Source organism: Ranitomeya imitator, chromosome 8 (genome assembly GCF_032444005.1).
Source record: "Ranitomeya imitator isolate aRanImi1 chromosome 8, aRanImi1.pri, whole genome shotgun sequence".
NCBI classification, from domain to species: Eukaryota; Metazoa; Chordata; class Amphibia; order Anura; family Dendrobatidae; genus Ranitomeya; species Ranitomeya imitator.
The window spans coordinates 163635903-163650026 of record NC_091289.1 but is presented as its reverse complement, the minus strand read 5'-3'; the positions used below and the strand labels follow the sequence as shown (position 1 = coordinate 163650026).

At 46.3% G+C, this 14124-nt stretch overlaps 1 protein-coding gene across 1 annotated transcript in view; it reads right to left on the bottom strand.

Annotated features, from left to right (window-relative positions):
- CACNA1E (calcium voltage-gated channel subunit alpha1 E) overlaps window positions 1-14124 on the bottom strand; it is a 782868-nt gene that overhangs the window by 135333 nt on the left and 633411 nt on the right. The window contains exon 9 of the mRNA XM_069737731.1: window positions 4011-4114. Within this exon, the coding sequence (XP_069593832.1) occupies window positions 4011-4114 (104 nt within the window). The remainder of the gene's footprint in view (window positions 1-4010; window positions 4115-14124) is intronic.

Here is a 14124-nt window from a genome sequence, read left to right as displayed (position 1 = left end):
ACGTCATTAGTCTAATGTGTATAGGGTCCGTAAGAATCTTGTGCTCCATTAATCCAACCTCAACTGCATAGTGTATCTCACCCATCCTCACTTCTCTTCCTCCCCCTCTGCCATCCCCTTCACTGGCTACCCATAGTCCAAAGAATCCAGTTCAATACAAAGACTTTCAAGGCGGTCCATAAGTTGCCTCCCTCCTGGTACATCTCTGACCAAATCGCCCATCATCTGCCCACACTCGTCATAGAACCATCTCCACAATTTCTCCATCGCATCACCCATTCTCTGGAACACTCTTTCGACTTAGCTAGACAGATTACCTGCCACCTTGGACACGGTCAAAAGAACCCGAAACTTCAGCACTCCAGAAATTAATTGAGCAAGTCAATGGTCCCTGATTTGTGCCCCTATAGGATTTGTCCACCCTTAGGCCATATTCCCACGTTCAGTATTTGGTCACTACTTTTGTTCAGTATTTGAAAGCGAAAATCAGGAGTGGAACAGTCAGAGGAAAAGTATCATAGAAACATGTCACCATTTCTGCATTTTTAACCCACTACTGGTTTTTGCTTCCAAATAATGATTGAAAATACTGACTAAATACTGAACATGTGAATGTGGCCTTGGAGACATTTTTTTTTTACTTTAATGAATGTAATTGATTCTAAAATCTATTATTGCATTTTGGCTTCATTAAAAATTTGGGACCATTTGCTGCAGAATTAACATACTGTTAATGGCTACAGAATGAGTTAAAGGGAATCTGTCAGCAAGTTTTGGCTACCTGATCCAAGAGCAGTGTAATGTAGGCAAAGAGAAGCTGAATCCAACGATATATCATTTAGTTTACTGGGTGCACCAGTTCTGAAACAATCAGAGGCTTTAGATTTAAAATGAAGCAAAGCTGAGAAAGCTAACCCCGCCCACACCAGGCTCTCAACAGACAGTGAGCTGCTTATCACAGGGGAAGGGGCGTTACCAGACTAATGCAGTCCAGCAAGGTTAATCTCTTAGTGATAAATGCTTCACAGTTCGTAAACAACAGCACGCACTGTGACAAGTGACACATCCCTGAATTCCATGTCTCAGCCTCTATTTCCTGCTGTCTTCAGATTACATAGCAAAAAACTGCTGAAAGATTAAATTTAAGTGATAATCCATCAGTTAGCACACTATGATGGTCTGAAAGGGAGTTTGGAACTCTTTTATCTGTTTATTTCCGAGCTCCTCTCATCTGATTTTTGGTCACAGACCATATCAAAGCTAAATGTGCAGAAAAACAGAGAGCCTGGAAAAGCAAAACCGTGCATAAAAAAATTAAAATGAAACCCATTTAAAAATATATATTTTTTAGCTCTAAATACATGCATTTACGGTAAGTAAAAAATGTCCCATAAGCCACTGTTCGACATCTCTGGTGGCAGCTTATTCCCTGAAAAACCATTATTTTTTTCTGGATATAAATCATATTTTTTTATATTCTCTTGGAAACCTAGCCTGAGGGTAGGTGCAAACTATCGTTTTCTCGCCATCCCAGAAAAACTGTCCTATTATTCTGGTTAGGCTTGGATCAGAGCTTGATCACAGTGGCATCAGTTTTTCTTGGAGGTGGAGAGAAAAAAAATTGTTTCTCCACCTTTTCCATTCTGCCAGTCTGTTCTGTCAGAAAATCGGACTACACTTGGATGTCATTAAATTGCGGTCTACTATTTCACATGAACCCACAAATCTGCATTGGCGATTTTGATCCAATACTCGAATCAAAATTGGACAGTTCTCTGATTTTTTTCTCGGACCACTTGGTCGAAGAAAAACAATTGAACATGTGCACTGCCCCATAAAATATCACGAGTACAAGTGCTATCTGTGAAAACCAGGGATAGCACTCATCCGATACAATAGGTAGTGTTGTAAGAGTGGAAAAGATGACGTACCACCCCTCCTGAGGGTTGCAGTTCCTGTTTGTTAAAGGTGACAGGGTTAATGGTAAGGCCAGCCCATAGTTGGGGAGGAGTAATGGGGACAAGTGTGTGGGTTCATGGTTTTAGGAGTTGCAAATTGAGAGAAAACAGGAGCTAAAGAATGCAGAAGAAAAAGCCAAGCATTTTACCTGATCCCCTGTGTACATAAGTTCTGACCTTAGTAAACAAGACTTTCTTTCTGTGAAGCCATCTGTTTTCTTCATTGTGTAGGTAAAGGGGTCCAGTGCTGCACAAATTGTGTCACAACAAGTTCCGAAGGTGCAACAAAAACACAACTGCATACTCACAGCCAGGTACCTTTAAGCAAGGTGTTTAAGGGCTCAGAGCTAGTTCTTGGCCAAATTCTCCCCTTACAATGTGCAAGAGCCCTAACACAGCACTCAACTCTTTTTTTGGCAAATACTCTGGAAATGGCAAGATCCACCTATATACAGATCAATTACATGGGAGAGGATGCATCTGACACAGGAATGAGTCCCACGTGACCAGAACCAAGGAGCAAATCTCTATTGTCTCTCTGCCTTTGCCCAGCACCTATTTTGCCAGCGCATCGTCCATTCACACCATGTATGATATTTTTGGCCAGTCTCAATAAGACAATACATACTAAGCAGTAAAAGAAGAAACATGGAAGGACAAAGTTCTTATAATAATTTTGTCATAACTTCTAGCATACAACAGAACATTAAATTAAAGCACCATAACTTGTGTAAAGAGGGACAAACTTAAAAAAATAAATAAAATAAATCTGAGCCCAAAAATTACCACCTTATTAGAGCAAACATTCCAGGGTTTTTTTTTCACATATTCGTCAATTTAATTATCCTTCCAATTTCAGAATTTGCATATGCCACGAACCAGCCCCACGCTTGCACTGTGAAGCATGGCATGCTGCTATTGAGAAATAGACCCGGTTCGGTGCAGACACACACAGTGATAAGGGGCTAACGCACGGATAAGCCTACTCCACAACCTACAGACGCTCAGGGAACTGTCTAGGCTTGCTACTCAACTCTACAGGATCTCTTGCAATAAAAATCTATCACACCAGAAGTAATATATTTAGTTTATTTTTTGTGCTTTATTACTGGGATTGTTATATATTTATTTATTATGCTTGGAAACCTTTTTTTCTTAAATTACTGAGCTCCATTATTTAAAAATATCCTGCTATTATGTAACACTGAAAACCCTAAGACTGCAGCAATTTCCCCTAGTGGGGATAGCTTTCCTTCCTGGGTCTTTATAATGCAAAGTAGCCAGGTCACTTAGAGATGCAAACACTCAGTATAATGATACATGCTTAGGATTGAGTGGGATGCTGCAGAATGGAAGCTGTAAAGTTGGTATCAAATGACAAGCAATGGAATATTTTGCTGCTTGATTGATATTTTCTTTTTAATAGAGGGAACTGAAAAGAAACTGCTGTAGATCAATTAGGTCATCTACTAAAGCAGAGCTCACAGTGAAGTGCGGGAACGCAGCTTCATTGACCAGCGGTGACCTCCCATGGTTTTCAGTGTGGAAAGTCGCATCATGGCACCATTCAGGGTGAAAATCACATATCACTGAGATGAATTATGGCATGGGACAGTATAGCTTATCTTCACGTCGGACAGTTGAGTGATATGGTTGTTTATTATCTTTGATTTTTTTTACAGGTGACAAGGGCTTCAATAGATTGGGCGTAAGGTGAGTATAACTGTGTTTTTCATTTTTAAATAAATGTGTAAAACAGGTTGTTTTGTATTATTTAAAATAAAGGATTTTATTCTTCCTGTGTGCTTATTTACAAACTTACTATGGGATTAGTAATGGGGGCGTCTTATTCTTTTATTAAAGCCTGTTGGCATCAGATTCTATGTTAGAACTAATTAATTCAGACTACACGTACATTCTAGGTTTTCCTGGATAAACGTAATTATATAAGTATCTTACAATATAAAATTTTATTTGATAATCCCAAATGTTTGGTGGATATGTGCTTAAAATTATTTTTCCGATCATAATTTACTAAGTGTTTAGACTTACCCAGACAGGACACCAAGAACTAGATTCAGGACAAAGAAGGACCCAATAATAATTAGAGGAATGAAATACAGCCAATTCCAAGTGGGTCCTAAGGCATCATTGGTCTATAAAGTAAAGAAAAAATTAAGATAAGTCAATAAATATATGTAGACAATATCTGTGAAAGATTAAGACTTGATTAGGAGCTCTTTATATGACAGTAGTGGTGGTATTTTAGTGTGGTCTTTCTTTCAGCTTCACCCAGTCATGCTCAAGACAATTCTAAAGATCAGTATGACGTCTGCTAGTTCCAGAAATATCTTAAAAAATATTAGTACAACAACAGTTCAGCCACTGGGGTTACATCTTGCATGATTTGTCTTACCACTTGAAGGTCTTTGCACCTTAAAGGGGCTTTTTAGAGATGGACGAACCTGAACAGTAAAGTTCGGCGTCCATACCGAACACCTACTGTTCGGGCATGGACACCGAACACAGACTTCACCAGAAAGTCCATGTTACTGTTTGGGTTTGGCCCCCTGAGCACTGGGTGTATCTCGCGCTGTTATGTGGATGAAAGCACTGCAAACACTGTCATTTCTCTGAGCTCAGCGATGGACCGTGAGACTTTTTCTCACTGTGCTTGCGGTGATCACACCAGAGGTCATCGCAGTTCAGAGGCCCGACTGGGAACGAAGCCTCCATGACTGGTGGTAACCTTGAAGACGTCACTGATACTGCGATCGCAGCAGCTCATTCCCCAGTGGTTCTCAGCCTGGACGGTTGCATCTTGGCACTGGTCCAGGTTGAAAACTAATCATCAGACATGGATTATGGCATGTGATAGTACAATGGACAGGTGAGGGATATTGATGTTTTTTTGTTTTATTACAGGAGACCATGGCTTCAGTGGAATGGGTGACAGATGAGTATAACTGTGTTTGCTATTTTTAACAAATCATCTCTAGGGGTTTTCAGTATCTGAAGGAAACAGACAACAAGGAGGAAATAGTATAAAGAAAGACAGTATTAGACTCTCCAGTTTAGTCTTCAACTCCAATAGTCCCTGATGCTTTTTGCGTACTACCTGTAGTGAAGTTGTGGCATTACTTTCGATTTGACTGCTGCTATCAGTGGCATCAGCAGTCATGCATCTCACATGCAAGCATCACCACTGTGGCCAGTGATTATCTAGAGTGGTCTCGTGCACATGGATGGAATGTCATAACCTCAGAAAGTAATCCGAAATGGTGGTTGTGGAGAGTGACCATGGAGTAGGGACTACAAGAAAATAAAAGGGTCGAGTACATGTCTCTTTTTAATATTATACCATATCCTTCTCCTGGCCAGCTTCCTTATAATGCTCAAAGCCCCCTTTAATATATTAGCTTTTTTACAAAAATATGCTTATACAAATCAAATTTTCAATACCCAAGTGTACTTTATGGTATGACAGCCGGAAATGTCATGCGCATGAGGTGTCGGTGGTCTAACTATGAAGTGGGGTATAATTGACATCAATAATACAATATCCTTCATGGTAGGACTACCAGCATGCATGAGATTTTTGGGGGAACTAGTCTGGGGGAAAAGGACATCTTGCCATACTAGTCCTGGTTCATTTACATATGACAAGATGCTGAATAAAAGAGCTTTTTTAATTCTGCCCCCAGTGTGTCCAACATTCTGCCCCAGTGTGTCCAGCACTCTGCCCTCAGTGTGTCCAACATTCTACCCCAGTGTGTCCAACATTCTGCCCCAGTGTGTCCAGCACTCTGCCCTCAGTGTGTCCAACAATCTACCCCAGTGTGTCCAACATTCTGCCCCAGTGTGTCCAGCACTCTGCCCTCAGTGTGTCCAACATTCTGCCCCAGTGTGTCCAGCACTCTCCCCTCAGTGTGTCCAGCATTCTGCCCCCAGTGTGTCCAACATTCTGCCCCAGTGTGTCCAGCATTCTGCCCTCAGTGTGTCCAGCATTCTTCCCCCAGTGTGACCAGCATTCTGCCCCAGTGTGTCCAGCATTCTGTCCCAGTGTGTCCAGCATTCAGCCCCCAGTGTGTCCAGCACTCAGCCCCCAGTGTGTCCAGCATTCTGCCTCAGTGTGTCCAGCAATCTGCCCCCAGTGTGTCCAGCATTCTGCCCTCAGTGTGTCCAGCATTCTTCCCCCAGTGTGACCAGCATTCTGCCCCAGTGTGTCCAGCATTCTGCCCCAGTGCTCCAGCATTCTGCCTCAGTGTGTCCAGCATTCTGCCCCCAGTGTGTCCAGCATTCTGCCCCAGTGTGTCCAGCATTCAGCCCCCAGTGTGTCCAGCATTCTGCCTCAGTGTGTCCAGCATTCTGCCCCAGTGTGTCCAGCATTCAGCCCCCAGTGTGTCCAGCATTCTGTCTCAGTGTGTCCAGCATTCTGCCCCCAGTGTGTCCAGCATTCTGCCCTCAGTGTGTCCAGCATTCTTACCCCAGTGTGACCAGCATTCTGCCCCAGTGTGTCCAGCATTCTGCCCCAGTGTGTCCAGCATTCAGCCCCCAGTGTGTCCAGCATTCTGCCTCAGTGTGTCCAGCATTCTGCCCCCAGTGTGTCCAGCATTCTGCCCCCAGTGCTCCAGCATTCTACCCCCCAGTGCTCCACCATTCTACCCCCAGTGTGTCCAGCATTCTGCCCCGGGCCCCCCAGATCGCCGCTCTCAATAATAATTTTTTAAAAAGTTCTTCCTACCTGACTGCGCTCCTGCGGCGAAGGCAAAGCTCCCTCCCTCCACTCAGCTGAAGCGCGCACTTGCCAGCAACTGACACTGACGTCAGACGCCGGCAATGTGCACGCTGCGGCTGATGTCAGCTGCCAGCCTCCGATTGGCTGGTGGCTGTTAACTATTGACGTGCGGGCCCACACCCGCACGTCAATAGTGTTGCCGCAGCGCCGCTAAGGGCACGGTTTAGCTTTCTGGTAGGGGCCCGGTGAGCAGATGAGACGGGGCCCGGTGCGGGCCTCCTCTGCCCACCGGGCCCCATACACCAGTCAGGGCAGTAATGCCCTGATGGTGGCCCTGGTTACATTACTACGGCATGTTATTGTCTTTTGGAATATTTCAAATAGAGATTATATCTAAAAAAAACACACACACCAAAGAGACCAAAATGGCAGTGTTATGAACGCAATAAAAATGAGTGTAAAAAATGCGATAAAAAAACACAAATAATCTAATTAGGTGCAGAAAATCCGTAACATTAAAAACTCTCCATATGCTTAGCTTATTGTGGGATCTTAGCCTTATTGTTCCCTGCACCACTCCAATGACTGGAAGCAAGAGGCTGCAGGGAAAATATAACGTCATTTTCTCCCTGCAGCTGTGCGTCTAGTAAGGCAGTCAGGCATTTTCAGTACAGCGAACAGGCACCTGCTATTTACCTGCAGATTAACCCTATATCTGGAAATAAATAGCACTTTAGGAGGTCACAGTTTACCTTTTACATGTATATGGACAATCTGGCAAATTATGAAAATTTGTCTGGAGTCTTGTTTTTAGCAGCTCAAGGTTGTCAGAGTTATGTGACATTTGTTCAAGTTTTTCAAATCCATTCATTATTTCATAGTTACATTTGGATAATAACATTATTTTGGCCCCTATAATTATGAGTAATTTAATTCTAATAATATCTACCAAAATTTTTCAATTATGACAGCTGTCAATAACAAAATTACCGATGAATCAAAGCCGCCCAGAAATAGCTTGACACAATGACAGAGTACACGTTATACTAAATGCTATTCTAGGCAATGTTTGTGATAATCAACAGAAAGTTCATGACAACTATTAAAGATGAAAAAACCTAGGCGAGGTCATCACAACCATATAATATGAAAGCAGCGAGATGATCACATCACTGGGCACAATGCCCTCACACTCCTCCTCTAAGTGCTGACACAGAATGCACAGCCTCCTAATGATGAGCAGCATGGGAGCGCAGATGCTCGCGGCTTAGCTGACACTCATGAGCCTTTGCCAATACATATTCAGAGGCCAATTACATTAATTAACACGGGGAGGAAAAGGGGAGTGGAGATCTGGGTGGGTTTGGAGATAATGTGCAATGAATGAGAACATCCAAGAAAGAAATGCATGTTCTATGACTCAGGTTCATGCTGGGTGATATGGCATCAACAGAAGACACTCAATGGTTAGATACTTCTGGTGATCCTATTCAAGATTATTGACATCCATTGTATTAAGTAAAAAAGTGAAGATTAGAATTCAAAACTGAAGCTCCGACTTGGGACCGTGCTGTAAGGTCGTAGCCAGACGGCCGTATAACACAGACGACGATCTCATCATAATGCTCAGACTGGCTGATTTCATTCACAAGAAATTCATTTGTTCATCTCTAGAGTTTAGCAATCTCCTTGCAGGTCACTGCTTCCCCAATGACAACGGCGGGCATGTGACTGCTTCCCCAAGGACAACAGAGGGCATGTCACTGCTTCCCCAATGATGACAGCGGGCATGTGACTGCTTCCCCAATTATGACAGCGGGCATGTGACTGCTTCCCTGATGACAATAGAGGGCATGTGACTGCTTCCCCGATGATGACAGCGTGCATGTGACTGCTTCCCCAATGACGACAGCGGGCATGTGACTGCTTCACCGATGACAACAGCGGGCTTGTGACTGCTTCCCCCATGAAATCAGCGGGCATGTGATTGCTTCCCCCATGATGACAGCAGGCATGTGACTGCTCCCCCGTTGACAACAGAGGGCATGTGACTGCTTCCCCGATGACAACAGAGGGCATGTGACTGCTTCCCCGATGACAACAGTGGGCATGTGACTGCTTCCCCAATGACAACAGCGGGCATGTGACTGCTTCCTCGATGACGACAGCGGGCATGTGACTGCTTCCCCAATGATGACAGTGGGCATGTGACTGCTTCCCCGATGATGACAGCGGGCATGTGACTGCTTCCCCAATGACGACAGCGGACATGTGATTGCTTCCCCCATGACGACAGCGGGCATGTGACTGCTTCCCTGATGACAACAGAGGGCATGTGACTGCTTCCCCCATGAAAACAGCGGGCATGTGATTGCTTCCCCCATGACGACAGCGGGCATGTGACTGCTTCCCTGATGACAACAGAGGGCATGTGACTGCTTTTCCGATGACAACAGCAGGCATGTGACTGCTTCCCCGATGACGACTGCGGGCATGTGACTGCTTCCATGATTACAGCGGGCGTGTGATTGCTTCCCCATAACAACAGCAAGCATGTGACTGCTTCCCCGATGACGACAGCGGGCATGTGACTGCTTCTCCGATGATGACAGCGGGCATGTGACTGCTTCCCCCATGACAACAGTGGGCATGTGATTGCTTCACCTATGATGACAGCGGGCATGTGACTGCTTCCCCCATGACAACAGTGGGCATGTGACTGCTTCTCCGATGACAACAGCAGGCATGTGGCTGCTTCCCAGATGACGACAGCGGGCATGTGACTGCTTCTCCGATGACAACAGCAGGCATATGACTGCTTCCCAGATGACGACAGCGGGTGTGTGACTGCTTCCCCCATAACAACAGCAAGCATGTGACTGCTTCCCCAATAATGATTGCGGCCATGTGACTGCTTCCCCGACGATGACAGCAGGCATGTGACTGCTTCCCCGACGATGACAGCAGGCATGTGACTGCTTCTCCATAACAATAGCAAGCATGTGACTGCTTCCCCGATGACGACAGCGGGCATGTGACTGCTTCACCGATAATGACAGCGGGCATGTGACTGCTTCCCCATAACAACAGCAAGCATGTGACTGCTTCCCCGATGATGACAGCGGGCATGTGACTGCTTCCCCGATGGTGACAGTGGGCATGTGACTGCTTTCCCCATGACAACAGTGGGCATGTGATTGCTTCGGCCATGAAGACAGTGGGCATGTGACTGCTTTCCCCATGTGACTGCTTCTCCGATGACAACAGCGGGCATGTGACTGCTTCCCCGATGATGACAGCAGGCATGTGACTGCTTCCCCGAAGACAGCGGGCATGTGACTGCTTCCCCAATTATGACAGTGGGCATGTGACTGCTTTCCCCATGAAAACAGCGAGCATGTAATTGCTTCCTCCATGACGACAGTGGGCATGTGACTGTTTCCCTGATGACAACAGCGGGCATTTGACTGCTTCTCCGATGACAACAGCAGGCATGTGACTGCTTCCCCGATGACGACAGCAGGCATGTGACTGCTTCCCCGATGACAGCGGGCGTGTGACTGCTTCCCCAATGATGACAGTGGGCATGTGACTGCTTTCCCCATGACAACAGCAAGCATGTGACTGCTTCCCGGATGATGACAGCGGGCATGTAACTGCTTCCCTGATGATGACAGTGGGCATGTGACTGCTTTCCCCATGACAACAGCGGGCATGTGATTGCTTCAGCCATGAAGACAGTGGGCATGTGACTGCTTCCCTGATGACAACAGCGGGCATGTGACTGCTTCTCCAATGACAACAGCGGGCATGTGACTGCTTCCCCGATGACGACAGCAGGTATGTGACTGCTTCCCCGATGACAGCGGGCATGTGACTGCTTCCCCGATGATGACAGTGGGCATGTGACTGCTTTCCCCATGACAACAGCGAGCATGTAATTGCTTCCCCCATGACGACAGTGGGCATGTGACTGCTTCACCTATGATGACAGCGGGCATGTGAATGCTTCCCTGATGACAACAGCGGGCATGTGACTGCTTCCCTGATGACGACAGCGGGCATGTGACTACTTCCCCGATGACAGCGGGCGTGTGACTGCTTCCCCCATAACAACAGCAAGCATGTGACTGCTTCCCCAATGAGGACAGCGGGCATGTGACTGCTTCCCCGATGATGACAGCGGGCATGTGACTGCTTCCCCCTAACAACAGCAAGCATGTGACTGCCTCCCCGATGATGACAGCGGGCATGTGACTGCTTCCCTGATGATGACAGTGGGCATGTGACTGCTTCCTCGATGATGACAGCGGGCATGTCACTGCTTCCCCGATAACCACAGCGGGCATATGACTGCTTGCCCAATGATGACAGCGGGCATGTGGCTGCTTCCCCAATGACAACAGCAGGCATGTGACTGCTTCCCCGATATCAACAGCGGGCATGTGACTGCTTGCCCCATGACAACAGCAGGCATGTGATTGTTTCCCCCATGACAACAGTGGGCATGTGACTGCTTCCCTGATGATGACAGTGGGCATGTGACTGCTTTCCTGATGATGACAGTGGGCATGTGACTGCTTCCCCGGTGATGACAGCGGGCATGTGACTGCTTCCCCGATAACGACAGCGGGCATGCGACTGATTGCCCAATGATGACAGCGGGCATGTGACTGCTTCCCCAATGACAACAGCGGGCATGTGACTGCTTCCCCGATGACAACAGCGGGCATATGACTGCTTGCCCCATGACAACAGCAGGCATGTGATTGTTTCCCCCATGACAACAGTGGGCATGTGACTGCTTCCCTGATGATGACAGTGGGCATGTGACTGCTTTCCTGATGATGACAGTGGGCATGTGACTGCTTCCCCGGTGATGACAGCGGGCATGTGACTGCTTCCCCGATAACGACAGCGGGCATGCGACTGATTGCCCAATGATGACAGCGGGCATGTGACTGCTTCCCCAATGACAACAGCGGGCATGTGACTGCTTCCCCGATGACAACAGCGGGCATATGACTGCTTGCCCCATGACAACAGCAGGCATGTGATTGTTTCCCCCATGACGACAGCGGGCATGTGACTGCTTCCCTGATGATCACAGTGGTCATGTGACTGCTTCCCTTACATTGTAGATTGTAAGCTCTCACGAGCAGGGTCGTCTTATTTTGCTTTATTACTGTATTGTTAACATTGTCACTTATGACTGTTGTGTTTGAAACTGTTAAACTGTAAAGCGCTGCGGAATATGTTGGCGCTATATAAATAAAGATTATTATTGTTATTATTCCCTGATGATGACAGTGGGCATGTGACTGCTTCCCCGGTGATGACAGCGGGCATGTGACTGCTTCCCCGATAACGACAGTGGGCATGCGACTGGTTGCCCAATGATGACAGCGGGCATGTGACTGCTTCCCCAATGACAACAGCGGGCATGTGACTGCTTCCACGATGACAAGAGCGGGTATGTGACTGCTTCCCCAATGACAACAGCGGGCATGTGACTGCTTCCCCAATGACAACAGCGGGCATGTGACTGCTTCCCCGATGACAACAGCGGGCATATGACTGCTTGCCCCATGACAACAGCAGGCATGTGATTGCTTCCCCCATGACGACAGCGGGCATGTGACTGCTTCCCCGATGACAACAGCGGGCATATGACTGCTTGCCCCATGACAACAGCAGGCATGTGATTGCTTCCCCCATGACGACAGCGGGCATGTGACTGCTTCCCTGATGATCACAGTGGTCATGTGACTGCTTCCCTTACATTGTAGATTGTAAGCTCTCACGAGCAGGGTCGTCTTATTTTGCTTTATTACTGTATTGTTAACATTGTCACCTATGACTGTTGTGTTTGAAACTGTTAAACTGTAAAGCGCTGCGGAATATGTTGGCGCTATATAAATAAAGATTATTATTATTATTATTCCCTGATGATGACAGTGGGCATGTGACTGCTTCCCCGGTGATGACAGCGGGCATGTGACTGCTTCCCCGATAACGACAGTGGGCATGCGACTGGTTGCCCAATGATGACAGTGGGCATGTGACTGCTTCCCCGATGACGACAGCAGGCATGTGACTGCTTCCCTGATGAAGACATCAGGTGTATGACTGCTTCCCTGATGACAACAACAAGCATGTGACTGCTTCCCTGATGACAACAGCGGGTATGTGACTGCTTCCCTGATGACAACAGCAAGCATTTGACTGCTTCCCCGATGACGACAGCGGGTATGTGACTGCTTCCCTGATGACAACAGCAAGCATTTGACTGCTTCCCCGATGACGACAGCGGGTATGTGACTGCTTCCCCGATGATGACAGCGGGCATGTGACTGCTTCCCCCATAACAACAGCGGACATGCCGCCCTGATTGGGTGATATATACGCAAAATCTTGCAGCCTTATGGACATGATAGTGATTGGGGGTTTCGTTGCTGACCATAATGATAGCACTGAATAAAACTGTGAAGAAAATGCTTTGCCTGATGAAAAGACCTGTGTAGTCTCCGAAGCTGCTATTTGTTACCATCTTTTCAGTTAGCCATTAAAAGGTATCAACCTCTGAGGACTTTCAAATTTTAATACTTTTCTATCTTCTGGCTAACACGGTGCAAAGGTTTTTTTTTTCAGTAGTTAGCACTGACATTTTTCAGCTCTGGGGTCTTGGGTTCAAATCCCCTACAAAATCTGCAGGGAGTCTGTATGTTCCTCCCATGTTTGTGTGGGCTCATGCGATCAATGGATAGGTGATCATTTATAAATTGGTAGAAGTCTAACCTCTGAGACCTGCACTGATTGGAGGAGCATTATCCCCATTTAGCAACTAATGGTAGTGTATGTGCCTGACTTCCAAAAGGACGTCAGACAGTGCAAAGTGAGTCCACCTGCTTAATTAAACTAACTCAATGGCCCCGCCTGAATATCATTTTTCAGGGGTTCAGATGAAAACCCCACAGAGCCAGGGACTCACAATCTACAGAGAACCCAGAGGAATCCCATGAAAACACAGGGAGAACATAAAAACTTGCAGATGTTGCCCTTGATTGGATTTGAACACAGGACCCATTGCAAAGCTATAGTGCTAACCACTGAGCCACCATGCTGTCCCTGTTTTTTTGTTACAACAGGAACTTGGTGTAGCAGTAAAATCACAAGTACAGAATGCATAAAAGTTCCTTGTTAGTAGTTTAATACATTTTAATTTAAGGCTGTGTTCGCCTTTGTGTCTTTCAGTTTGTGTTTTATCGCTTTAGCATTTTTTGATGGCAAGAACAACACAATCTGTAGTTGGATTCCACTGAAAACCTCACAGATACTTGAACAGCCCCCATTATAAGTAAAGGGGATTCATAACGAGTCAGTGGATCTGTTACAAAATGGAAGTTATCTAAAGTAGATCCCATATAA